We start from the raw sequence: 26,374 nt of genomic DNA, 5'->3' as shown, positions 1-26,374 counted from the left end.
TTCTCTTATTAAGGAATTCTTTATTCTAGTGGATCCTAAACCTGCCTGATCATTAGATTCATCTGGGGACTTTTAAAACTACAGATTCTTAGGTTCTGCTCTAAACATACAGAATCATAATCTGCAGGAATGGGTAAGCTATTGGGCCGGTATTTGAGATCATTGCTTGTTCTTCCTAATATGTCACAGTGGGCTTAGAAAAGCACCCATTGCTTAAACAAACATGGAACATTTTAGATGAACTGGGATTATACGATTGAATTCAGTTAATGACTTCATGTCCAGCATCACTCATTTAGCTTTCCTCCAGGTAGTCTAGAACTCCCTTCTTGGAGTTGCAGCTCTTCTTCTTTGCTTCCAGGATTTGCCTCAGGGTCAGTTTGATTGTTCACAGTCAAACCTTCACCAGGCAGCGAATTCTCTCAAGTCAGGCTCCTTGCTCTTTATGTTCCCCTGCCCAGCAGAGCACCTGACACATTAGCAGCTATTTAATGAAGGTTTGTTTGAATGGATGAATCTATATGTATTTTTCCATTTCCTTTTTTATGTCCCAACCTGTTCCAGTTGCCTGTTTTCTCCTGCCTATTACACATTTTCACTTGTTTGACCCATCACAGTCTAACTTAACATGTTTAGAATCTGCTTCTGTCACTCTCATGGATGATTGCACTAGCTTCCTACCTATCTGCCCACAACTGCCTTGCCCTTTCAGTCATTTCTCTACCCAGCATTCTTGAAGTTTTCTAAAAGTACAGTTTGATTTTGTCATGCTCCTGCTTGAACCCTTAACTCACTTCCAGCTGCTCTTAAGAATAAAGTATAGACTCCCCAGCAGAGCCCCCAGGACCCTATGGGAGCAGACATGGCTGTCTGTCTTTCCAATCTTCTGCCATCTCACTCCGGGTCACATTGTCAAGATTCTTCCTGTGTCAAGGTCTTCACACCTGTGATTCCAGATCCAGGGAATGTTGCCTGTCTCCTTTCTTCTTCTCTCTCTTTAAGCTATTGTGCTGCTCCAGTTGTCTCTCTGTCGTTATTAGTGTGGTTATTTGATGTCTTTATCTTCCAGTAGAATGAGGTTCCAGGAGGACAGTTATTGTATGTCTTATTTACCATGGTTTCTCAGCTTGACATATAATAAATGCTCAATAAACATTTAATGAATACATGCACTACTTTTTTTTTTCTTGTTTCTTTTTAGTAGATGTACTACCAGTAAGCCTTTGTCTTTTCACCCTCAGTGGCTGGACTGTTGCAGTATCTTCATGCCTGGCTTCTTTGCCTCTAGTCCTGCTCCATTGCGTTTTAATTCTGTGTGCTATCGGAAGATACATTTCCCTAAAAATACCTGCATTGGTTTTGTCTCTCTCCTGGAAGAAACTTTAATAGAATCTTTACTCTCTGTGGGTTAAAACCCAAACTTTTAAGCTGAATTTTATAAACCGTCTTGAAACCTAGCTACAAGCTACTTTTCCATTATCTTCCTTCTGGAATTATCTTTTTTTCTCACCGAATATATTTCTCTTTTCAGTTTTATTTGCTGAGAGTTCTCAAATCTAAGTTTTTGTTCATATATCTTCCCTTAATGGGATAAGCAATAATTAATAATGGAATATTAGCTACTTCTTTGCTTCCTGAAAATTCTAATTCAACTCTTCCTTTATGAGCTAGCTCCAATACCATGCAGATCAAATTTCTTTCTTCTAGTTGGCACAGATGATAGGCACTTAATAAGTGTTAATTGAATTGAATTATCTGCTTTACACATTTGCCATTTTGAGGTTGGTGTATGTGGTTATTTTGTTTGTGTATATCCATAGAAGCATGAGCATTTTGTTACTTTATCCTTATCGCAGTCTCTAGAAATAGTGCCTTTACTCAGTTGACATTACTAATTTAAGCATCTACAGCTGATGATTTGAATATTAATTTTGAAAGAGAAAAACCATATAATGATATTTCCTCTTAATAGTAAATTTTGCAGTCTTTCAATAGGTTTAAAATCTATTATTTAAGGGCTTCAAACATGCATTAGTCTAAAAACTATGCTTGTTTTAACAATAAGCTTGTATTTGGGGAAATAAAAGGGATAGGTTATCTGAAGTATTACCAAATAATATTATTATGCTCATTCAACATTATAGAGATGTAAGGTAATATGTAATAAGGGAGGGAAATGAATGTTGAAAAATAATAGCTTGAAACAGCCCACAGTCTCCACTGGCCATACCAAAGAGGTGAGTCAGGAAGTGCCCACAAGGGGGCGTGCTCATCTAGAGAAACTTGACCCAACTGCCTTACCTGTTAATGCAGGTAAAACTGCCTGTTTACAAATGAACTTCTAGACCATGTCTTCCCTACACCGCCAAGAAAAAGAATGGACCCTCATCACAACAAGAATTCCTATCCATTTTGTAGCACATGTTTATTTTGGATGTGTGATTTTCCAGAGGGCTAGGGGACTTACAGAATGGAAATATGAATTGCCTTGTGTGCTCAGACAAGTTTATGAAGCTTGTGATTATGCCTTTTTTTGGCTGTGCTAAGAGCATTTTTATTTTGTAAGCATTGTTGTCTTTTTTATGAAGAAGTGTTGAGGTTTGCAAAATATCCTTTTTGGATTATTAGCCCAAGAAACAGTCAGTGCTCTATTTTCGCTGCTTCATCAGTTTGTGTAGCTTGAGGAACTACCAGCTAGTCATTTGGAGAAGTGCATGGGCTTTGATTAGTGTTTTTTCCACCAGAAGTCATGGCTTCTTGCAGTCTTTAATGTTTCTTTTCCAGTCCTTTTTTTTTTTCAACCTTTGGCCTCAACATTATCACCAACAAACATTTATTGAATGCTATTTATGCACAGGCTTTTAAATAGATCTTAGAGAATGAATAGAGGATATGGCACTTAGTCCCTGCCCTTTATGTATTTGATGCGAAGGAATTAAACAATAAAAAGAAATCATGCCATTTGGTATGTGTTAGAAGAACAAAATCATCAGTGAGAGCCACAGGAATTAACTGGATGGAGAAATCACTCCAAGCTCTGCTAAGTTTCACATGGCAGCCTTAATGGAATTGGAGGAATTTAAGCTGGATGTTGGATAAAGGGTCAGACTTATATGTCTGGGTAGAAAGAAAGATAAAAGTCCTGGGTTCAAAGGCCTGCGAATGGATGAGTTTGGTTGCACTGCAGGTTTTCTGCAGGACAGTGGTTTCAAACTCAGATGCCAGGGGTGCCAGGCAGGTAGGCAGCCTAAATGTGTGAGACAGGTCTAGAGAGGTAGACAAGTAGAAGAGAGTGGGGCTGACTGGCCATGTGTGTTCCATTGTAAGGTATTTTAAAAAAAAAAAAATGTGTAACACCAAACTACACTTTGCTAGTCAAACGAAACGCTGGTTTTTGCAGCTTATAATTCCTGGTGGGGGAATGTCAGTTGATAAAGTTAAACTCTGCAGAATTTAGCAAAGTAAAATAGGCCATAAAGGAATTATGACCATAGCTAGAGTCCCCCTGAATATCATGCTACTTTTATTTGTATTATCGTACTTCTGACCAAATGAGGGGAATATTTTGAAATATGTATGAATGGCCCATCCTTGTGGCTATTTGAACTAAACACAGGCTTTGGGTATTTAGAGTCTCTGAAAACATTACTGAGATTAATTAAAATGACATTCAATTTTCTAGGATATGGCACTATCATAATTTAGGTTATATTTTATATCCTAGGATATACTTAACTCCTTTCCTACTCTCTCAATTCTTTACTTTCTAATAAGATCTATTGAGGAACAAAAGGATAAAGAGTACATAGGTACTATTTCTTTCTTTTTGCTTTTCAATAGGCTTATCTTTAATTGTTATGTATGTATGATTTCGAATAACAGTTTCTATTTTTGTGGGTCTGTTCATAATTATATGGCCATTTGGTGATATGCATAGACATGCTGTACTTAAAAAATCTCATGTTAAATAAAGTAACTTATTACTGTATTAAGTCAATGTTAAATATTTTTCTACAGTCTGGAAAGGGTTGAATTTAAATCCAAGTTAAGTGGCCCATCCCAATTGTTATGGTGTTTCATTGACAGGAATAGAATCCAGATTGTCCATGTTACCTTCCAGTCCTTTATCTGTTATTCCCCACTGCTTTAAGACTCAGTTTAAAGGCTGGCAGAGCTCTCGTATTTAAAAGAGAAAGTGTAATTTTATCCAGAGAAGATAAATATGTGCCCTAAAATGAAAGAAAGACCAGAGGTCCAGACCATAGCTAGTTGTTTTTGGAAAGAGCCAAATTGGACAACTAAATTGGAAAAGGTTGTCTGCACGTATAAAGGAGATTTCCTTGCTATTTATTAATAATTAGCAAGGTCTTAGCTTGTCTAGCTTTGTATTTTTAAATCTGCCCAGTAATGAATTCATATCCTATTAGTCAGTATGTTAGTAGCATGTTGTGTTGTTTCTGTCTTTGAAGTATTAATACTGTGATACACATGCCTCTATGAAGTAAAACTAGCAAATAATCTTGGTTCTCTTCTTCTCTCTTGAATATGTTTCCCAGACAGTGGTGACTGATTACAGTGAAGGATGACCAGCTCTCCAGTGGGAAAAACAAAGTTAGAGCTGAAGTGTAGTATGGGCATTACTTGTTCTCACTTTTAGGAAATCAAGAAAGTTTGGAGTAAAATAGAACTGAATTAGTAAAAAATGAGAAAAGTGTGATCCAGTACCAAATGACCTCATAGGATGGGAGGGCAGTAAAGAATTTTTTCAAAAAGGAAACACTGAATATAGGAATATGGGACCAATATCAAGAAATACAATTTTTTTACAGATAAAGTGAGAGGCTTAATATTCAATGGTTTTAGTCTTAGAAGTTTGTTTTGAACAATAGACTAAAGGGCACGCAAAACTTCCAGAAATAAGGATTACTCCCCTATTACGAGAAATGGGTGTGGATTTCGGTTTGGTTATTATGGGGACCAGCCAAATATTTCACGGCAGTTGTTAAAGGATGTGCTTTTGGGAACAAACTCATTTAAAAGTGATGTGCAAAATGGTACATTAGGGAAGATCTAAATATGAAATAATCAGAAATGTGAGGTAATAGAAAACTGCTTTAGATAAGCTGAGTTTGGATCATATGTCCAAATTGAGCAAGATGCAGTTTCAGAAGGAACAAAGTTTGAGTTATTGATGAGATTCAATTAAAGAATATTAATTTTATGATACTTTGTTGCTTATAGATGCGTGAGGGGCAAGATAAGCCAATAAAGATCCTGTAACAAGCCAGCCTATGGTCTTCTTGTATTGTGGAGAAATGTGTGTATTAGAGGTTGAAAGGCACAAGGGCCTCCTGTTTGGTCGGGAAGTGATTCAAGAAATCTTTGTTTTTGAGACGGAGTCTCGCTGGGTCACCCAGGCTGGAGTGCAGTGGTGCAATCTCGGCTCACTGTAGCCTCCACCTCCGAGATTCAGGCTATTCTCTTGCCTCAGCCTTCTGAGTAGCTGGACTACAGGTGCATGCCATTGTGCCTGGCTATTTTTTTTAAAATATTTTTAGTAGAGATGGGGTTTCTTCATGTTGGCCAGACTGATCTTGAACTCCTGACCTCAAGTAATCTGCCTGCCTTGGCCTCCCAAAGTGTAGGGATTACAGGCGTGAGCCACTGTGCCTGGCCAAGAAATCTTTTTCTGGAATTATTTGAGCCTGCATCACTTGAAGATATGTAGTACTTTAATGTGTGATGTGGGTGGGGTGGGGATGAGGGTAGGGGTGGAAAGTGACATTTGCACTGTATGAAGTACAAGTGAGGCAAAGATGCTAGCGTCTGTTATTACTTGAGAGAGATGAGGCTAGTGTTGGAGGACAAGGCAGGAGGGATGGGCTTTTGCTGAGATTTAGGTGATACACAGAGAAAGTGATTGCCAATCAGATTGAATTCATTCAAGTATTTTTACACAGAACCAACTTTGCCTTTTTTTTGGTCTCTTTATTTAAAGTTTGTATCTATCTCCTTCATTGATTTTTCATTTTTTCTTTGTTTTTTTTCCCCCTTTTTCTTTGTGTTTATCTTGTTCTCTTTCTAATTTCTTTTGTTGGATAGTTAGCTTATTAATTTTTTCTTCTTCTCTGATGTTAAAATTTTGGACATAAATTTCCCTCTCAGTACTACTTTTACTGTATCCCACAAGTTTTGAAATGCTACATTTTTGTTTTTCATTATTAAGTATTTTTTGTTTCCATTTGGATTTATTTGATCCATAAATTATTTAGAAGAATTTTTTAATCTTTTAATTTCCAAGTTTTATCTACTTTTATTGACTCCTAAGTTAATTGTATTATAGTCAGAGAGTATATTCTGTTTGATATTGTTTTTTGAAATTTGTTAATGATTTAGTTTATGGTTTAATGTGTGATCCATTTGTGCCTGAAAAGAAACTTTCTTTTCTAATATTGGGTACAGAGATCTGTCAATGCTATAAAATCAAGCTTTTTAATATGCTATTCACGTCCATTTCTTACTGATTTTTCTTGCTTGACCTCTTCCTAATTGAGAGAAATGTGTTGAAATATCTCATTGTGGAGTATGATTTGTTGATTTCTCTGTTTTTACTTTACATAAATTTGAGGCTTTTAAAAATACATACAAATTTAGAATTATTGTATTTCCTTGGTGACTCTAAGCTTTCAGCATTTATCATGTAAAGCCCTGTATCTCTATTAATGCTTTCTGTCTTAACACTTATTTTGTGTGATGTTAACATAGTTTCATTGTTTGGATTGATATCTGCTTGGTATATTGCTTTTTCTTCCCCATCCTTTTACTTTCAACTTTTCCATATTCTTATGCTTTAGGCTTATCTCTCATAAATAACATCTAGCCAGATTTTAAAATCCAATCTGACATTCAATAAGACATTATTATTTTTTAAGATTTTTTTTTTTTTCTTTTTTTTGGAGATGGAGTCTTGCTCTGTTGCCTAGGCTGGAGGGCAGTGGCACAATCTCGGCTCACTGCAACCTCTGTTTCCTGGGTTCAAGCAATTCTCCTGCCTCAGCCTCCCGAGTAGCTGGGACTATAGGCACACGCCGCCATGCCCGGCTAATTTTTTGTATTTTTAGTAGAGACGGGGTTTCACTGTGTGTTTTAATTTATATGCAGGTTTGCTATTGTATTTGCTTACCCATTTCTTGTTGCGTGTCTGCTTGTCCTCCTTCATTTATTTCCCTTCTTCTTGAAATATATCATTTATTTATTTATTCATCCATTCAACAAGTGTTTATTGAGTGCCTAAGAGGTGTCAAGTGCTTTTCTGGGTGCTTGGCATATGTTAGTGTATAAAATGTGCAAAGGTTCCTGCCTTCATGAAGCCTGTCATCTTGTCAGAGAGATGGGCAATGTAAATGATATGAGCATTCTATCATTTTAGAAGGTGATGAGATGTTATGGAAAAAATATAAAGTAGAGCAAAGAACGGGAGATTAGGTGTGCTTGTGTGTGGATGGTAGGGAGGATGCAGAAGGAGGACAGGTTGTAGTGTTAAGTAGAATGCCCCTTATAGACTTTACTAAATGCAGTCCTCCTGGCAGTGAACTCATTGGATTTATTTATATATTTATAAATGTCTTTAATTTTGTTCCTAAAAGGCAGTTTTGTTGAATACCATTTGTAAGTTCATAGTTACTTTTCTTTGAGGATATTATACCAACCAATTATAGCCTTCTGGCCTACTGAGCTTCCAGGAATTTGGCTGTCATTCTGTTGTAGGTGACATTTCTTTTCTATCTGGCTTTTTCCCTTTTTCTCTGGCTTCCTGGCGATCAGGATTCTTGTTTTCTATCAGTGCTGGAAAATTTGAGCCATTTTGACTTTAAATATTTTCTCTCTTTTATTTTGTCTATTCTCTCTAGTTAGCCACAGATTAGACTTTGAGCCATGTCTCTTAATATCTCATTCATATTTTTCAGGTTTTCCCTTTTTTCTTACAGTTACAACCAAATGTGTATTAAATATGCCTTGTACCAATAGGAAAAAGTTGAAAAATTTGTTCATGATCTGATGTTTTGAATATTTGGTTTTGTTTTTTAAGATAATACGTTGCTATTGATTTTTTTTGCCTTTTTTTTGCCTTTTTTACAGTAAAATGCATGCATCTTGAGTGTATAATTCGATGAATTTTGACATGTGTATATAACCATGTAACCAATACTCCTATCAAAATATAGAATATTTCCATGACTCCAGAAAGTTTTCTTGTGCCCCTTTGTAGGTAGTGCCCTCCCCAATGAAGATAACAATTTTCTGATTCTTTTTCACCATAGTTTTACTTGTTCATTAAAATGGAGTCTATATGTTCTTTTGTGTCCAGCTTCTTTTGCTCAGCATATGTCTGAAAGATTATTCATATTGTTGCATATAGCATGGGCTCCTTTTTATTGCTCAGCAATCCTCCAGTGTTGACAATATCATGATTCGTTTACCCATTCCCCTGTTGATAGACATTTGGATTGTTCCCAGGTTTTGGCTATTGCAAATAAAGGTGCCATGAACACCCTTGACAAGTCTTTTTTGTGGTATACATTTTGATTTCTCTTTGGTAAATACTTAAGAATTTCATTGTTGGGTCATAGGTAGGTTTATATTTAATGTAGAACTTATAAATTTTGATTTAGAATTATAAAATTGTGATTAATATTCATTTCAGACAAATAAGCCAAATTGGACATATTTATCATTAAATATTTAATATTTGAAGTCCTTGAGATGTGTTCTATAAGTATTTTGATAGGATGAATGCAGTTTAACGACCTACTTAATGTTATCTTAAGGAACTTGCTATAATTTTTATTTCAAGTTCAGCATATCCTAGGTTCTCAATCTTTAACCAGTGGTTCACTATGGGTATAAGTTAAATGATATTAATTAAACTGCATATGAGTGAGAATAGAAATGATTTAAAGCTGCATAAAACTACTTTTGTGATAGTATTTCCTGTTTAGCCGTGTAATAATTTAAGCCATGAGTATGTTGGTGTGACCTCTACCATCGCTTACACACACTCATTCAACATGCATTCTGAGGCCCTTCAAACTGTTTCGTTGTAAGGAGAAAAGCTTACAATTCATTATTTAAAAGATTATCTTAAAAACCAAGATGAAAACTGTTGCCTTTTCCACCTTTAATGTTGCAAACCCCAGAACATTGTATAGGAATTCTACCAGTTAGAAAACATCGTCCTTTGCTATCTTTGAGGGTTTGGAATTTTTAAGTAATCTTTTTTATGATATGAATTTAACTCCTCTAACCCAGATATATTAAATCCCCTTAAAAGCATGGTTCAAACAGTTTATTTTTATTTTAACCTGAAAATCCTTCTGTTAATTTTTGTCAAGTGATTTAGGAAATAAATAGTATAAAGATTTTATTGTTTATTTTTTTGCTTGTTTAGAGATAGTGTCTTACTCTGTTGCCCTGGCTGGAGTGCAGTGGTGTGACGATTGCTCACTGTAGCCTTGCACTCCTGGGCATAGGGGATCTTCCAGCCTCAGCCTCCTGAGTAGGTCAGACTACAGGTGTGTGCCACCATGCCTGGCTGGGTTTTTTATTTTTTTGTAGAGACGGGGTCTGCTATGTTGACCACTCTGTTTAGATTTTTATGTGGTATACATTTTTTTCCTCTTGCTCTATAAATATATTTGGTACCAATTTGTATAGTGTTGCAAAGCCATTTAATTCATACCTATTAAACAAAGAAAATAAAAGATTACTTAAGAATAGACATCTTGACTATAGTTTATAAGAAACATCATTAATAGTATTGGGCATCAGAAGATGATTTTCTAAAGAGGGAAGATAATATCATTGAGTGTTCCTATGTTCAGATTTTTGCTGGTTTCATGCAGTCCACATAGGTGAGAGTAGATAATTCTAGCTAAATTATTAATATTTTTGGGACAGAGTCTCACTGTGTCACCCAGGCTGGAGTGCAGTGACATGATCTCAGCTCACTGCAGCCTCCACCTCCTGGGTTCAAGTGATTCTCCCATCCCAGCCTCTGAGTAGCTGGGACTACAGGTGCACACCACCATGCCCAGCTAATTTTTTTTTTTTTTTGTATTTGTAGTAGAGACAGGGTTTCACCATGTTGGCCAGGCTAGTCTTGAACTCCTGACCTCAGGAGATCCACCCATCTTGGCGTCCCAAAGTGCTAGGATTACAGGCGTGAGCCACCCAGCCCGGCCTAGCTAAATTATATTTTGTTTACATATAGTTGATAAACTGTAGCCCACAGTGACCCTGCTGTTGGATGGCTGATTTGTGAGAGATATAGAGCTAGGTCTAGATGTCCTGTAGCTGGAGCCATCTCTCTACATTTAGGATGCTCAGAGATGTGAAAGCTTTATGATGGCATTGTTGTACTGTCATGTTAGGGTATAAGTCATCTGCATTTCTCAAGTGGAAGCTCATGCCAGTTATAATGCTGCTCTCAAACCTGACAGAGGTATATGAGGAGGGCTTGGTATATTTTCAAAGAATGCATTTCTGTCTTTATCATTATATTAAGATAATAGACCTATTTTAGGATGCACTTATACATTTAAGATATATTCTTATATTTTAGCTACTTGATATTTGAGTAATTCTGGACAGAAGAAAGACTGAGTTAATAAGATAAAAGACTGGTAGATGGGGCTGGGCCTGGTGGCTCACGCCTGTAATCCCAGCACTTTGGGAGGCCAAGGCAGGTGGATAGCCTGAGGTCAGGAGTTCAAGACCAGCCTGGCTAACATAGTGAAACTCTGTGTACACTAAAAATACAAAAAAATTAGCTGGGTGTGGTGGTGGATGCCTGTAATCCCCCTACTCAGGAAGCTGAGGCAGGAGAATCGCTCAAGCCTGGGAGGTGGAGGTTGCTGTGAGCCAAGATCACGCCATTGCACTCCAGCCTGGGTAACAAGAGCGAAATTCCGTCTCAAAAAAAAAAAAAAAAGACTGATAGATGGTGTCTCTTGGCAGATTTCAGAGAGTGCAGATTAGAAGCTTAATTTTCTGGTGGGAAGTGCCTTAACTTTTTGTTAAGGGATTTATTCATTTTAAAGTAGTTTACATGTGTTATTTTAATTCTTATAATAACTATATAATAACCGTCTCTAATTTGGAGCAGAGAAAACAGGGACTGCTTATTTATTGGTTACTTCAAGAAAGTTTTATTTCAGTGTTTTCTTTAACACATGTAACCTCTATGCTAACTTTATATACATGCTTATTTTGAAGAGGGCTATAGTTTTATACAGTTGCTTTTTAGTTACAATTTTATCAAAATAATACAAATAGCATGTTTTAGTCAAGGACAATAGGTATATGTGTATCCGTGTAGTGCATATATTTTTAAGTATTTATAGAGTGTAAGAGTGTAATAGTAGCTCTATATAGTAGCAGTCATTGTATATTTTTTAACCTTTCTAAGATTTCATTCCTGTACAAACGAGCTCTGTGAAATTATTATGGCCAAAATACCAATGTTTGTCTTTCACCTAATTTATCTGCACTTCATAAAAATGCTTAAGTATTACTTCATCATCCTTAAATTTGCTTTGCAGTATGTGAAGCCTATGAACTAATTCTTGAATATTTATGAAGTAATTCTGATTTTTTTTTTTTTAGGTGTTACAGGCTCTTAGGAATATTTAGCTTAATTTGGAACAGGATTCTTTATTATTTGCATGATTTTTCATTTTTGAAAACCAAGTTACAGTAAATCCATGTATGTATAATCCAGTTATACTGACATCAGTTTTTGTATCTTTCTACAGGAGTTTGGTTAGACATAACAGTTCTCATGGTTCACAATATCCTGATTGAAATGCTAGGAAAATTGCTTTACAGATAATGCATAGCATTGTGTATACGTTACTTATCCCCTCTATAAAATTCTGTTTTACAGAATGCGTGGGTAGTATCAGCAGTTGTAGTTTATAAAAAAGAGCTAATGAAAATACCCTTAAGAGAGTACATTGTAAGCATTCTCTCCAGAAATAAATGATTATGTGAGGTAATGTATATGTTAATTAGCTTGATTTCTGCCATTCTACAATCTATGCCTATATCAAAACATCATGCTATATACCATAAATATATATAATCTTTATTAATTAAAATAACTGAAATGTAAAAAAGAGACATAACCCTCCCTCAAAGGTTAGACAGTGAAATAGGATGAAAGTCACAATTTGGTGGCAATAATCAATAGCTTACCAACCAAAAAAAGTCCAGGACCAGATGGGTTCACAGCCGAATTCTACCAGAGGTACAAGGAGGAGCTGGTACCATTCCTTCTGAAACTATTCCAATCAATAGAAAAAGAGGGAATCCTCCCTAACTCATTTTATGAGGCCAGCATCATCCTGATACCAAAGCCTGGCAGAGACACAACAAAAAAAGAGAATTTTAGACCAATATCCTTGATGAACATTGACGCAAAAATCCTCAATAAGATACTGGCAAACAGAATCCAGCAGCACATCAAAAAGCTTATCCACCATGATCAAGTGGGCTTCATCCCTGGGATGCAAGGCTGGTTCAATATACGCAAATCAATAAATGTAATCCAGCATATAAACAGAACCAAAGACAAAAACCACATGATTATCTCAATAGATGCAGAAAAGGCCTTTGACAAAATTCAACAACCCTTCATGCTAAAAACTCTCAATAAATTAGGAATTGATGGGACGTATCTCAAAATAATAAGAGCTATTTATGACAAACCCACAGCCAATATCATACTGAATGGGCAAAAACTGGAAGCATTCCCTTTGAAAACTGGCACAAGACAGGGATGCCCTCTCTCGCCACTTCTATTCAACATAGTGTTGGAAGTTCTGGCCAGGGCAATTAGGCAGGAGAAGGAAATCAAGGGTATTCAATTAGGAAAAGAGGAAGTCAAATTGTCCTTGTTTGCAGATGACATGATAGTATATCTAGAAAACCCCATTGTCTCAGCCCAAAATCTCCTTAAGCTGATAAGCAACTTTAGCAAAGTCTCAGGATACAAAATCAATGTGCAAAAATCACAAGCATTCTTATACATCAATAACAGACAAACAGAGAGCCAAATCATGAGTGAACTCCCATTCACAATTGCTTCAAAGAGAATAAAATACCTAGGAATCCAACTTACAAGGGATGTGAAAGACCTCTTCAAGGAGAACTACAAACCACTGCTCAAGGAAATAAAAGAGGATACAAACAAATGGAAGAACATTCCATGCTCATGGGTAGGAAGAATCAATATCATGAAAATGGCCATCCTTCCCAAGGTAATTTACAGATTCAATGCCATCCCCATCAAGCTACCAATGACTTTCTTCACAGAATTGGAAAAAACTACTTTAAAGTTCATATGGAACCAAAAAAGAGCCCGCATCGCCAAGTCAATCCTAAGCCAAAAGAACAAAGCTGGAGGCATCACACTACCTGACTTCAAACTATACTACAAGGCTACAGTAACCAAAACAGCATGGTACTGGTACCAAAACAGAGATATAGATCAATGGAACAGAACAGAGCCGTCAGAAATAATGCCACATATCTACAAGTATCTGATCTTTGACAAACCTGACAAAAACAAGAAATGGGGAAAGGATTCCCTATTTAATAAATGGTGCTGGGAAAACTGGCTAGCCATATGTAGAAAGCTGAAACTGGATCCCTTCCTTACACCTTATACAAAAATCAATTCAAGATGGATTAAAGACTTAAATGTTAGACCTAAAACCATAAAAACCCTAGAAGAAAACCTAGGCATTACCATTCAGGACATAGGCATGGGCAAGGACTTCATGTCTAAAACACCAAAAGCAATGGCAACAAAAGCCAAAATTGACAAATGGGATCTAATTAAACTAAAGAGCTTCTGCACAGCAAAGGAAACTACCATCAGAGTGAACAGGCAACCTACAAAATGGGAGAAAATTTTTGCAACCTACTCATCTGACAAAGGGCTAATATCCAGAATCTACAATGAACTCCAACAAATTTACAAGAAAAAAACAAACAACCCCATCAAAAAGTGGGCAAAGGACATGAACAGACACTTCTCAAAAGAAGACATTTATGCAGCCAAAAAACACATGAAAAAATGCTCACCATCACTGGCCATCAGAGAAATGCAAATCAAAACCACAATGAGATACCATCTCACACCAGTTAGAATGGCAATCATTAAAAAGTCAGGAAACAACAGGTGCTGGAGAGGATGTGGAGAAATAGGAACACTTTTACACTGTTGGTGGGACTGTAAACTAGTTCAACCCTTGTGGAAGTCAGTGTGGTGATTCCTCAGGGATCTAGAACTAGAAATTCCATTCGACCCAGCCATCCCATTACTGGGTATATACCCAAAGGACTATAAATCATGCTGCTATAAAGACACATGCACACGTATGTTTATTGCCGCATTATTCACAATAGCAAAGACTTGGAACCAACCCAAATGTCCAACAATGATAGACTGGATTAAGAAAATGTGGCACATATACACCATGGAATACTATGCAGCCATAAAAAATGATGAGTTCATGTCCTTTGTAGGGACATGGATGAAACTGGAAATCATCATTCTCAGTAAACTATCGCAAGAACAAAAAACCAAACACCGCATATTCTCACTCATAGGTGGGAATTGAACAATGAGAACACATGGACACAGGAAGGGGAACATCACACTTCGGGGACTGTTGTGGGGTGGGGGGAGGGGGGAGGGATAGCATTGGGAGATATACCTAATGCTAGATGACAAGTTGGTGGGTGCAGCGCACCAGCATGGCACATGTATACATATGTAACTTACCTGCACATTGCGCACATGTACCATAAAACCTAAAGTATAATAATGATAATAATAATAATAATAATAAAAGAAAAAAAAAAGAAAGTCACAATTTGATTATTTACCAGAAGCAATCATCCTTATCTGGTAGGACTGATGAAGACAGTCACTTTACATTATGCCTTACTTGGGCTAGGGAAAAAAGTGTGTAAAAATTTCCAGAGTTTTATAACAAAGAATAAGGGCAAAAAGTACTGGCATATGTCTCTCAATAAAAACTCAGTATTTCCAAAAATAATCTTAAAAGAATACCCTTTCTTGACTTTTCTGTTGTTATTGTTGAGGAAAGTTATTTTACAGTTTGTTTATTTGTATGAGATTTGTTTGCTGTTCAAAGTGTAAGATCAGTATTTTAAAATATACATACCAAATCCATGTAGTATAATGGTGGTGATATGCTGTCAGTTGACAGTTGAACAAGATAGAACTTAAATCTTTTATACTGGCATAATGTTAGCCTTAGGTAGTTTAAGTTTCTCCTTCAGCAGATTTGTGCCTATAAATAGTTTGCTTCAGAATTAATGGGGCAGGTATTTGGTGGATAATGATCCCCTGGGGTGGGATGCTGTTAGACCATCAGCATAATGTGGAATATTGTTAGATGTACAGTCTTGGATAGTTCCCAGATTGCTCCATCAGAATCTGCATTTAAACAAATTCTCCTGATGATGTGTGTGCACATTAAAATTTGAGAAGCCTTCTTAAAGGAGACATCAAACTTGGCATCTGGTGAACTAACACTTCTCTACCCGAGATTGCAAAGGATATAAAGATTTAGAAATTATTTATTAGCATTATAAAACAAATATTCCTCTTAAAAGTATATTTCTCTTTAAGATTATCCATCTTTTCTGGAATAAAATGTTTTTAATGCATTTCCGTACTGCTGTTCTTAATCTTACCTACCAGAGAAGATAGACTTTGCTTTGTCCAACCTGAATGAGCAAGTCTGGTTATTGTTAAGTCTTCCCTAAGATAGCGGCAGCATCTGGATTTGCATGAAGTCAAATCTTGCGAAACGGAGGTAGAAAACTGGCCCTGACATTGGGATGGCATTGCATGTTACTCGCTATTGGGCATGTTTTGTAACACCAGGGATACAGACATCCTGCATCCTAATTAAAAAATAAGTATGTCCTGAGTGTCTGTTGCATTCGGTGTGATATGGAGTGGATCAAACCTTTCCTTAGGGAGTTCAGGCTAGGAAGTATTCTTGAAGGGCACATGCTTTGAGCAGAACTATGTCATTCTGAGATATGACCATGTGGATCCATTGGCTAGACTTTCCCCACCTGTGGTTAAAAGAGGGATTAGGAATATAGCATTCATTTCAGCCAGTTCAACATTTCCTATCAAACTAAGTACTGTCATAGTGTATCAGAATATTTACGAGAAGTTAGAATTTAGAGCAAGAAATATAAATTCTAGATGTAAGTACCTTTTCCTAACAGACTTGATGTAAAATTTTGTTGTGGCACACTCTACTTCTGAGTTTTCCAGTTTGCTTTAGGGAAAAATCTCTTGTTTGAATTCTGTTTCAACTATTTAGAAACTCTTCAATGTTGCCCAACTTCTGAGATGGGCCCAGGAGCTCATTGACTTTTCTGGTGATTGCTTTAGTGTGTCATTTTGCTTCTTAGGGATCTCTCAATACCAACCAAGTCCTGCTCAGTAATGTGAGCAATAAATCACACAGGATGGGGAGCTGTTCATGTTGAACCCTGCGTTGGGCCTGGCTCTTACATGCATACTGGTGGTGGGGGTAAGAGTGGGATCTAGGGTTGTGGGGCAAGGTTTGAAAACCAATGCCCTAGCATAAGAACACTACCATGACTACTATTAACCTAAAAACCTACCTTAACCCCCCTTTTTAATATATGAGACTTCTTTTTCCATGAATTTTTTTCTTGCCTCCCTTAATCATCGTTTCTATCCAGTAGTGTAGTGTTTGTCTCTCTTGCACAGGTGACCCAGAAACTTTGGAGGTAGGAGACAGCTGCTCATAGTCACTAAATATCACTGTGTGCCTTAAACATGTGGGACCTGGGACAAAACATAGAAACACAAAGATACCTTCCAAGAACATACACTTTTCTGCCATACAATTGGCAAGCATGTTACTGTTATAGGAGAGAAGGGAGCTTGCCATAAAGTTTCTCACAAACAAGGAACTCTAGGAGAAAAATGATAGTGTGGTATACTTTAAGATTGTAAATGTCATTTTCTTAATTTATTGTGTGGAATGTATTTCTATTAGATGTTTGTATATAATACTTAAAGAAATACTAACAAGAGTATTTATTATTAGCTCATTTATGCCACAGATGTTTTCGTCTACACATTCTCAAACATGAACTTAATTCTTGAGAATGAAGAGATACTGCTGTATACTGTAATTTATATTAAATTGTGACATTTCCTCTATTAAAAAGACACTGCAGCCTTATTATTAGAGAAAAGCAACAGGATACCTTTTGTTTGGGATTTCTCGGTGGAAAATACGTTTTGACTTAAATAGGATTTAAATGGCAACTTGATAATAGATAATTTTAGGAGATTGCTCAATGTTCCACTTAGGGATTAGTTTAGATTTTTTCTGTCATGATTGTATGGAAAAGTACTATGTGGTCATATCAGATTGTCCCATGCCATGCTTAGTGAATACTTGTGCCACTTTTGCTCTGCAGGAAAATGACTCAGGCACTTTGGACACGGTAGGCGCTGTGGTTGTGGACCACGAAGGGAATGTTGCTGCTGCTGTCTCCAGTGGAGGCTTGGCCTTGAAACATCCGGGGAGAGTTGGGCAGGTAAGTAATTATGGGTTTTTTAAACTAGCCTTTCAGAGTAAAGCATGGAATTTTTAGCTCACAATTTTTTGACCAGTGGGAACATTTTTTCTTTAGAAAAAATGAATATCATTGTTTTTTAACATGTAGTATAAATCATCAACCAAATACCTTTTTAAAATTCTTTTTAAGAAAACCTATCTTGTAGTAATTGGTTTGTTTCTCATCTTTACAATCGTTGATCATAGTTTTGCTGCTTTCAGCAGGCTGGGCACTGGCATTTAATAAATGTGTGCCAGTTTCCATTTTCTCTCTGTAAATGTCACTCTCTTTAGGAACAAACTCTACTTGACTATACTGCTTGCTTTTTAGTTGGAGAAATGATTTTAGAGTTACATTTTTTATTTGCTCTCTTTCATGTATTGTGACATTTGGCCCTTTACATCCCTCCTCTGATCCAGCATTTCAGCCATTTTAGAAAATAACCAGTATTTCAGGTCACCGACACATGATACCACTTAAAAAATCTAGAAATGGAGATGGTCTAATTTATGTAAAATATGCTTGTCCCCAGTTCACTTGCACATCCTCTTCACTTTGCCCCTTCCCCCCATCTCTCATCTTTAGTTTTATACTGAGAATGAAATTTAACTGAGAATGAAATTTAACAATCCATTTGATCTAGGAAGCTTTCTGAGGATAAATCAATTTTGGCACATTACTTGTGGGCTTAATAAATATTTGTTGAGTGAACAAATGAATTGGATACTCTCACGGAGTAGTTGCAAGGGTTCATTTAAACTTAGTATTTGGGTGGCATCTTATAGATGGAATGTGTCTTGTTATGCTTTGTGTACTTTGTCACATTTGCAGAAGAGTCAGTGTCACAGTTACTTTTTTCATGATGGTTAGTGACTGCTTGAAGCAGAGAGATCCAATTCATGGAGAATATCACTGCACACCCCAAAGTGGTATTGCTTGATCTGCTCTAAGCTGCTTACATTCCTAGACTAGGAAAAAGGGGAAGGGAAGAATAACTAGTTTTGTGCTACTCTGCCTAGTGTGCAAGGGGCTGTATAGGGAATGATTACTTAACGTATGTACAATGCTTTGAACTCATTGTAAAAGCCTTTGTCTGGTCATGGTATTTTTCTACATTATAAAGTCCTGTGTATTTGTCAAGTTTGCAATAGGAAAATCAAGCTTGGCATATCAGATTTGGATACGCTAGTAGAGAAGGTGAGAGAAAAGCCAGCAGAGTCACCTTTGATGCATTATGGTCCCCATGACTTTCTCACTGTTTTCTGTTTGTTTTGGTTAGCAAAATAGCAACAACAGAACTAAGGATAGTTCTGGACTATGTTAGCAGGATATTACGTCTAACAATCTTGAAGTTATTCTGCCCCTGCACTTAGAACTGTCCTGAGCAAAAGAAATACTTCTGTAAAATTTATGTGTTGGTTTGCCTCACTTGGCTAGTTTGTGAATACACAGCTTCTGAGAGTTAGAAAATCAGGAAAGAGTATGGAAGAAAGGAGTAAAAGGGCTTATACGAAAATGCAGTTGCTTAATTGGATTATAATGCTTGGATAGAGGAGATGTAATAAACTTGAAACACATTATGTAAGTATCAGATGAGAGGTAAAGAACAGTTCTTTTTGACAAGCCCAAATGAAACAAAATACAAAAGCAAGTTATATCAAAGGCTAATTATTTTTTAAAGTGTGCTGAAACTAGATACTTTTAATGTATTTTAAATGCACAATTAACTACTTAAAAATTTTAGCATATTACCCTGCTGTAGATATGTGGTAGCAGTGCAGATGGTGAATGTTAATTTGAGGCCGGGTGCAGTGGCTCACTCCTGTAATCCCAGCACTTTGGAAGGCCAAGGTGAGCAGATCAGTTGAGGTCAGGAGTTCAAGACCAGCCGGGCCAACATGGTGAAACTCCGTAGAGAAGTAGAGAAGGTGAGAGAAAAGCCAGCAGAGTCACCTTCAATGCATTATAGTCCCTGTGACTTTCTCACTGTTTTCTGTAATCCCAGCACTTTGGCTCACGCCATCTCTACTAACAATACAAAAATTAGGCCAGGTGCAGTGGCTCACGCCTGTAATTCCCAGCACTTTGGGAGGCCAATGCAGGTAGATCACTTGAAATCAGGAGTTCAAGACCAGCCTGGCCAACATGGTGACACCCATCTCTACTAAAAATACAAAAAATAGCTGGGCGTGGTGGTATAAGCCTGTAATCCCAGCTAGTTGGGGGGGGGCTGAGGCAAGAGAATCGCTTGAACCTGGGAGGCAGAGGTTGCAGTGAGCTGAGATCTCGCTACTGCACTCCAGTGTGGGTGAGAGTGAGACTCTGTGTCAAAACAAAACAAAAGAACAAAAATTATTTGAGCATGATGGCTGACACTTGTAATCCCAGCTACTTGGGGAGGCTGAGGCAGGAGAATTGCTTGAACCTGGGAGGCTGAGGTTGCAGTGAGCCAAACATGCCACTGCACTCCAGCCTGGGAGACAGAGCAAGATTCTGTCTCAAAAAAAAGAAAAAAAAAAAAGATAAGAAATGACAATTTGAATTATAACTTATTTGCTTCTTTAGCTTACTGTAATAATTTGAATTTACAGTTTGGACATGAGAAAGAAATTATTATATTTCACTTGTCCTCCTAAACCTCACCCCACCTCCACACAAATAGGCGGTTGAGTTTACTGTTTAAGTGTGGACTTCCGATCTAGGTAAACCTCTATTCTAATCCCACCTCCCCATTTACCATGCCCCTTACTTTGAACAAGTTACTTAACATCTTTCAGCTCCACTTTCCACCTCTGTAAAATGGGGATAACCAGCTACCTTACAAACCTGTAGAAGATTCAATGTCAAAATGTATTTAAATTACATATTATAGCTCCTAGTAATAACAGCTATAGCTACTGTTAATTAAGCACTTGCTATGTTCAGCAAGTATGTTAATTCACATGATCCTGTGACAACAATATGAGGTAGGTATTTTCATTACCCTTATTGTATAGAAGAGGAAACTATCGCCCAGAGAAGACTAATAATAATATCATTTATATGACCTACTTTTACTGCATGATAATAGCTTTAATAAAATTTTAATACAGTTTTACTACCAAAAAGAAGTAAGATTTTAAAAATTTGTTTTTAAAGGCTTGCTTAAGGTTGCCATATTTTATCCAAAGAAGTGGATAAGAGATGGACAACCTCTAATTCTTTTATCTTACCTATCACTGTCTCAGCCCAGTGAATTTCAGAAGGTTAAGAAGGAAGACAATTTTAGGTCTTGAAACTAAGGAAGGGTACCATAAAGGGAATTTTCTTAAAGGGAAGGAACAAAGGGTAAGTGTAAATGTTCTTTTCTAGAAAGATGACCTCCCCTGGCTTTCTAAGAGGTATCCTTGGGACCTTATTTACTATTTTTTGAGTGCAGGCTCCTGGTCATGTTAATTGTGGGGAATGTAAAAGATGATAGTTTTCAATGAAGGACGAATGGGTCCTTCCATTGATTTCTTGTGTTCTCTGAGACTTTGGCTGACCCAGCACTTGCTTCAGGGAGTACCAGTTGAATAGTTATCCCACAAGTCTGCCAGTTTATTTATAGATCTTATTCTAAATCACTTCTGAAGGGCTTTCAGTTGCCACACTGACCCTGAGCCAGCATGTATTTTAGAAGCATGGTGTTGTCAGAAACAGTAAACAGATTTCCCACTGTCTGCCATATTGAGAGTATCCCGCTCAGTTCTTGCTTCTATTTTAAGAGGATATTGTCAGTAATATCTGGAGATAGCAACTATGGGTCACATGAACATGGGAGACTTCCATCTCTGGTTATCTTGGACACTGACTTATTTCTCTAGGAGGGTAATTATGAGAGAGTAGTGGGTTTGTGCATCGCAGAGTCTTGGGGGAATAGCTCACAAATTTGGGCTTCTTTGGGTTAGAAAAGAGAACTAGAATAGCTGTTTTTAAAAAATTGGAGGACTTTCTAGGGGAGGTTACAGTACTTCCAGAGCGCAGAGCCAGGACTAGTGGTTGGAGGTTATGATACAGCAGATATTTGCTACCAATGGGAAGTGTCTGTAAACGGAATGTGTTCCCACATGAGGCAGTGAGGTTCTCAGTGTCAGAAGTGCCTGGGCTGTTTCATGGAGATTCCTGCTCTGAGGAGAATATTGGAGCTAATGATTTCTAAGATCCTTGTAAAAAATAACAGAATATCATAGAAAGCTGAAGTCTGGTCCCCATCCTCAGTCTTAGCTTATTCCCCAGTCCTCAGAATGAACTCTTAGAAAATATCAGTACTGCTTTATGGGAGTATCTTTTTCCTCCATCAGTGGCAGGGAATACTGAATGTATTGTAGCTTGCTGTTTTTTTCAATTCAACAATATGTTTGGGAGATCTTTCTGTATTTGTTCTTAAAGACTTTTTAAAAAGCTTAATTCTTTTATTTTTAACCTTTGCAATGAATTCTACATAATGCCATGCCAAGGTTTAGCCATTTCCTCACTGATTGACATTTAGGTTGTTTCAAATTTCTCATTCTTATCAACCATTTAGTAATGAACTCTTGAGCATGCCTCCTTGTATTTTTCTATGATAGCTAGCTAGCTAGGTTTTTTAAAAACTTTAATCTCTACTTCTTACTATGGAGTGGAAAAGTTATTAGTTGTGATTTCCCTCCCAAAGTCAGAAAAGTCATTGTGGATATTGAAGAGAAGTAGCGTTATTAAAAACAAAATAGGAATGATTGTCATAATCTGTTATAAAACCATAGTAGCTTATTGTGTTCCTGATGGTTTCAGATGTGTAAATCTGCTCCACCACCTAACAAACTGATGAGCTTGAATAGGCCTTTTTGCCTCCTTTCTTTTCATCTGGCTGAATCTAGCACAGTGGTGAGCGTATATTGGGCCCTTTGGTACAGAACTATTTGCACTTCCTCTTGTGCCACGTCAACACAGACATGGAAAAGGCCCTCTTGAAGCAGGGTTTCCTGGAGCATGGCAGGAGGACCAGCTGCATCCCAGTACCCCATGGCCCTGGTTAACAGTACTGATTCCCAGGTCTGCCCCAGACACTAAGTCAGAATTTCCGGAATTAGGTTTCTTATCAGTAAGCTCCCCAAGTAATCTGACACACAACTAGTTTGAAAACTACTATTTTAAGCTAACCACATTGGTTTTAAGGGGCCAGAAGAACAACTAGCTGACAAATTACAAAAGGGAGAAGTTTTCCGGGGAAGGAAAAAATTACTGCTGATGACACTAAGAAACTTGCTGTTGCTGTTTTCTGAAAGTTTTAAGATTAATGGAATATCTGAAAACATAGTTTTGATAGTATTAAAAGCATCGTGTGGGTAGGTCTTATACAACATCTGGTATTATCACCTAGTTGTTTTATATCATTATTAAACCAGGCTTTATTAGATGGGTATGATTTCTGTTGAAAACTAATAATTACATATGATATTTTTGAAATATTATATCTATTTTCTTTTTTCCCCAGGCTGCTCTTTATGGATGTGGCTGCTGGGCTGAAAATACTGGAGCTCATAACCCCTACTCCACAGCTGTGAGTACCTCAGGTATTTGCTGCTTTCATAACCATTTCTCATAACTTCAACCTTGTCAATCATTTAATGATTAAAAGCAATATTTGTGGGTAAACATAGAGCATGTGCTATGGACAGTGTGTGGATGTGGGAAAGATCTTCAGTATTTGCGAGGTTTTAAGGGTTGTTTAGTTTCAGTGTAAATACTTTGCTAACATTTCCTTTTTTTTTTTGAGTCAAAGACTCACTCTGTCCCCATGCTGGAGCAGTGGTGCGATCTTGGCTCACTGCAACTTCTGCCTCCTGGGTTCAAGTGATTCTCATGCTTCAGCCTTCCGAGTAGCTGGGATTACAGGTGTGCACCACCACGCCCGGCTGATTTTTTGTATTTTTAGTAGAGACAGGGTTTTGCCATGTTGGCCAGGCTGGTCTTGAACTCTTGGCCTCAAGTGATCTGCCCTCCTCGGCCTCCGAAAGTGCTGGGATTACAGGCGTAAGCCACTGCACCCGACCCACTAACATTTTCAGTACAACTCTGGAGTTAACTGTGGTTAATTATATTTTTATAGATCTATATTTTTTCTAATGACCCATGATGCTGCCAAGTTTAGATAACAAAAGACATAAAAGTAGCAGGTCATTTCAAAAATTAACAGATAATCTCTTGAGTAAAATGTTGACATAAAACTTATAAGGTACATTTCCAAATATATAGTTTATGACATTCCGTCCTTGAACGACACTTTTAATGTAATACAGGTCTTCTTTTTGTATGTATATTGTAAAGGCATTATCGTTTAGTACAAAGTGTGTGTGTGTGTGCACATATGTGTGTGTGCGTGCGTGCGTGTGTGCAGGAGATGAGGAATGGTGGACATGGAGAGTTTTAATAGGCAGAATGGTTGTTATCTATTTCCATACTTTAATCATGCCTGTGCCAGATATACGTGAAGCCTTTTCTCGTTATGTGGTGATACCTCTGGTTGACAAAATAATATTGATTCATTCCTTTTTCATGTTATCCTTCAAGTTACAGTCCTATCCCTTTCTCTCCAACAGCCTCAGGCTTTATCGGGAGAGTGGACAAATATGGCTTCCTTTCCTACCTTTCTCCCTCCAATTTCTTATCACATTGGTTTCTGCCCCACCACACTAACAAAGCACCCAGTCCAATAGCCCTCTTGTCCTGCTTTCTGCCTGCTCTTTCTGCGATCTCTGATGCAAGTAACTTTTCCTTTTGCATGTAGCATAGATCCTGGAACCCTCTTGGTTTGTCTGCCTCTCTGACCTGTTCCATCTTGGCCTTCTTCACAGATTCTTATTCCTCTGTCCTCCCATTGCCCACAGCCCCAGGGTTGGGCCTTTGGTGAATTCTGTGCTTTCTCCTGCTGATTTCTTGTTATTTCTGCTGTTCTCATGATTTCAGCTGTTCTCTCTCGGGATTGGCTTCCATGTCTGTATCTACTTTGGACTTTTGAGGTGCATGTGAGTCCTTTCTGACTTCCTGGTGGACATGTTCCTATGGGTGCTATGTATACATATCAGACTCATCGGGTTCAACAGAACATTTCATTCTTCATCCCCACCCTGTGCCACCTTTCTCCTGTGTCCTCTATCTCTTTCATTGCTCTTATTCTCCTATTCTTTGCTCAGACTTGAAATCTTGGCACCACTCTCATATTTGTGGTTTCTGTTTCTTCTTTCCTGACTCTGTTCTTTCAGACTCATCTTCCCATGCCTGCCTATCTTAGCAGCCTCCTGACCTAGCTCCGTTTCTTGCATCAGTGGAAAAACATGGTTTTGAGCCATTGGCCTATCAGGAGAAGTCTAAAGATGAATTAATGTTGAATCGAATCCATACTACTATAATTGTCAAAAAATTGTTTTTAGTCGTTTTTGAAGAAATGAGCATAATGTAATAATATGAGTTAATTTTAAATTTTAATTTAATATTGGTGGCACATGAAAACCTTGATGCATAATGTTTACAAATTAGGCTGTGAACATAATTTAGTATGGCCCTGTGTCTATGGAAAATTGTAGTATTTGAACAAAGCAAAGACAAATTCATAGTTTCATTTGATTTTCTCAAAGAAATTGCAGTTGGAATCATGTATTATAAGAGTTTTCTTTGTGGTCAATATGTTGTTCAGTGAGATAGGTTGTTGTTTAGACATTATTTTTATATCTAGATGTTAGGAGAATTGGATTCTATTCTAAACCGAAATCCTGAGAGCCTGCCTGATTGCGTCAATTTGGAAAAGAGATTTCCAAGTCCAAGGAGATTGTCCACCAGTCCCCTACCCTTATTTTAAAATTGGTGATGTGCAAGTTGGAGTAAGAACATACTCCATGGATTTGATTCTATTAAGTAGAATGCAAGGAATGGGTAGGTAAAGTTAAAATTATAAAATTGAGGTTTTTCTCCATTCCTTTTGAATATTTCCTCCTATGCCTATCCTGTGTCAGTTGAAGATGGTTTCATATGACTAAAGATACCTTTAGCTTTCCAGTTCATGACATCCAGTGTAGCTTTTTAACTTAGATACTCAGCTTGTCATGTTATACTCTTCGCAAGCTAAAAGACTAACCATCATCAGCCCACAGAACCTGGGGATGATAGAGTAAATCTCCAGTCCCTCTTGTCTGTTGGACTTTGTGTGCTTGCCTCACTCTTGTTTCTCATGGGGCTGTTGCTATGAAGTTGACAATGGAAACACATGGCAGAGTTGGGTGATCAAGTCAGAAGAAAGGTGGAGCACTGAATTTTGCAACTGTTTGGCCAAAATAAAGAAGACTTGTGCCTTAGGCTGCTACAGAAAATCCAGAGACCTGGCCTGCATTTTAGGATTATATATCTTAGAAGGTGATAATTGAAAGGTGGAGAAAAGATAGTTAGTTATGGTTAGGATAGGGCTCTCCCAAGGCCAGATGGGTGATTTGGTCATTAGCCTGAGGGATAAACTCTAGCATCTTGTTCTCATCACTGGATGAGGAGAAATGAGTAAGGGCTTGGGGAGAGGGGGTGGAGTAACAGGAGCTGACCTTTCAAACTCTGACTAATGTTCTGGTGTCATAGGAATTTGCCTAGCTAGGGATAGAGTAGAGCAGGCACA

At 37.5% G+C, this 26,374-nt stretch overlaps 1 protein-coding gene across 8 annotated transcripts in view; it reads left to right on the top strand.

The window, feature by feature from the left end:
• The window catches only part of TASP1 (taspase 1), a 282,614-nt gene that overhangs the window by 102,217 nt on the left and 154,023 nt on the right, over nucleotides 1-26,374 (top strand). For 7 of the 8 annotated variants that reach the window (XM_054542027.2, XM_054542026.2, XM_063720674.1 and 4 more), the window contains 2 exons: nucleotides 17,578-17,697; nucleotides 23,213-23,291. In XM_054542027.2, the coding sequence (XP_054398002.2) occupies nucleotides 17,578-17,697; nucleotides 23,213-23,291 (199 nt within the window). The remainder of the gene's footprint in view (nucleotides 1-17,577; nucleotides 17,698-23,212; nucleotides 23,292-26,374) is intronic. The other variant, XR_008517075.2, reaches the window with a different exon arrangement.

The sequence above is a fragment of the Pongo abelii genome, chromosome 21, assembly GCF_028885655.2.
Source record: "Pongo abelii isolate AG06213 chromosome 21, NHGRI_mPonAbe1-v2.0_pri, whole genome shotgun sequence".
NCBI lineage: Eukaryota > Metazoa > Chordata > Mammalia > Primates > Hominidae > Pongo > Pongo abelii.
The sequence above is the reverse complement of the archived record's forward strand: the minus strand, read 5'-3'. Positions and strand labels throughout refer to the sequence as shown.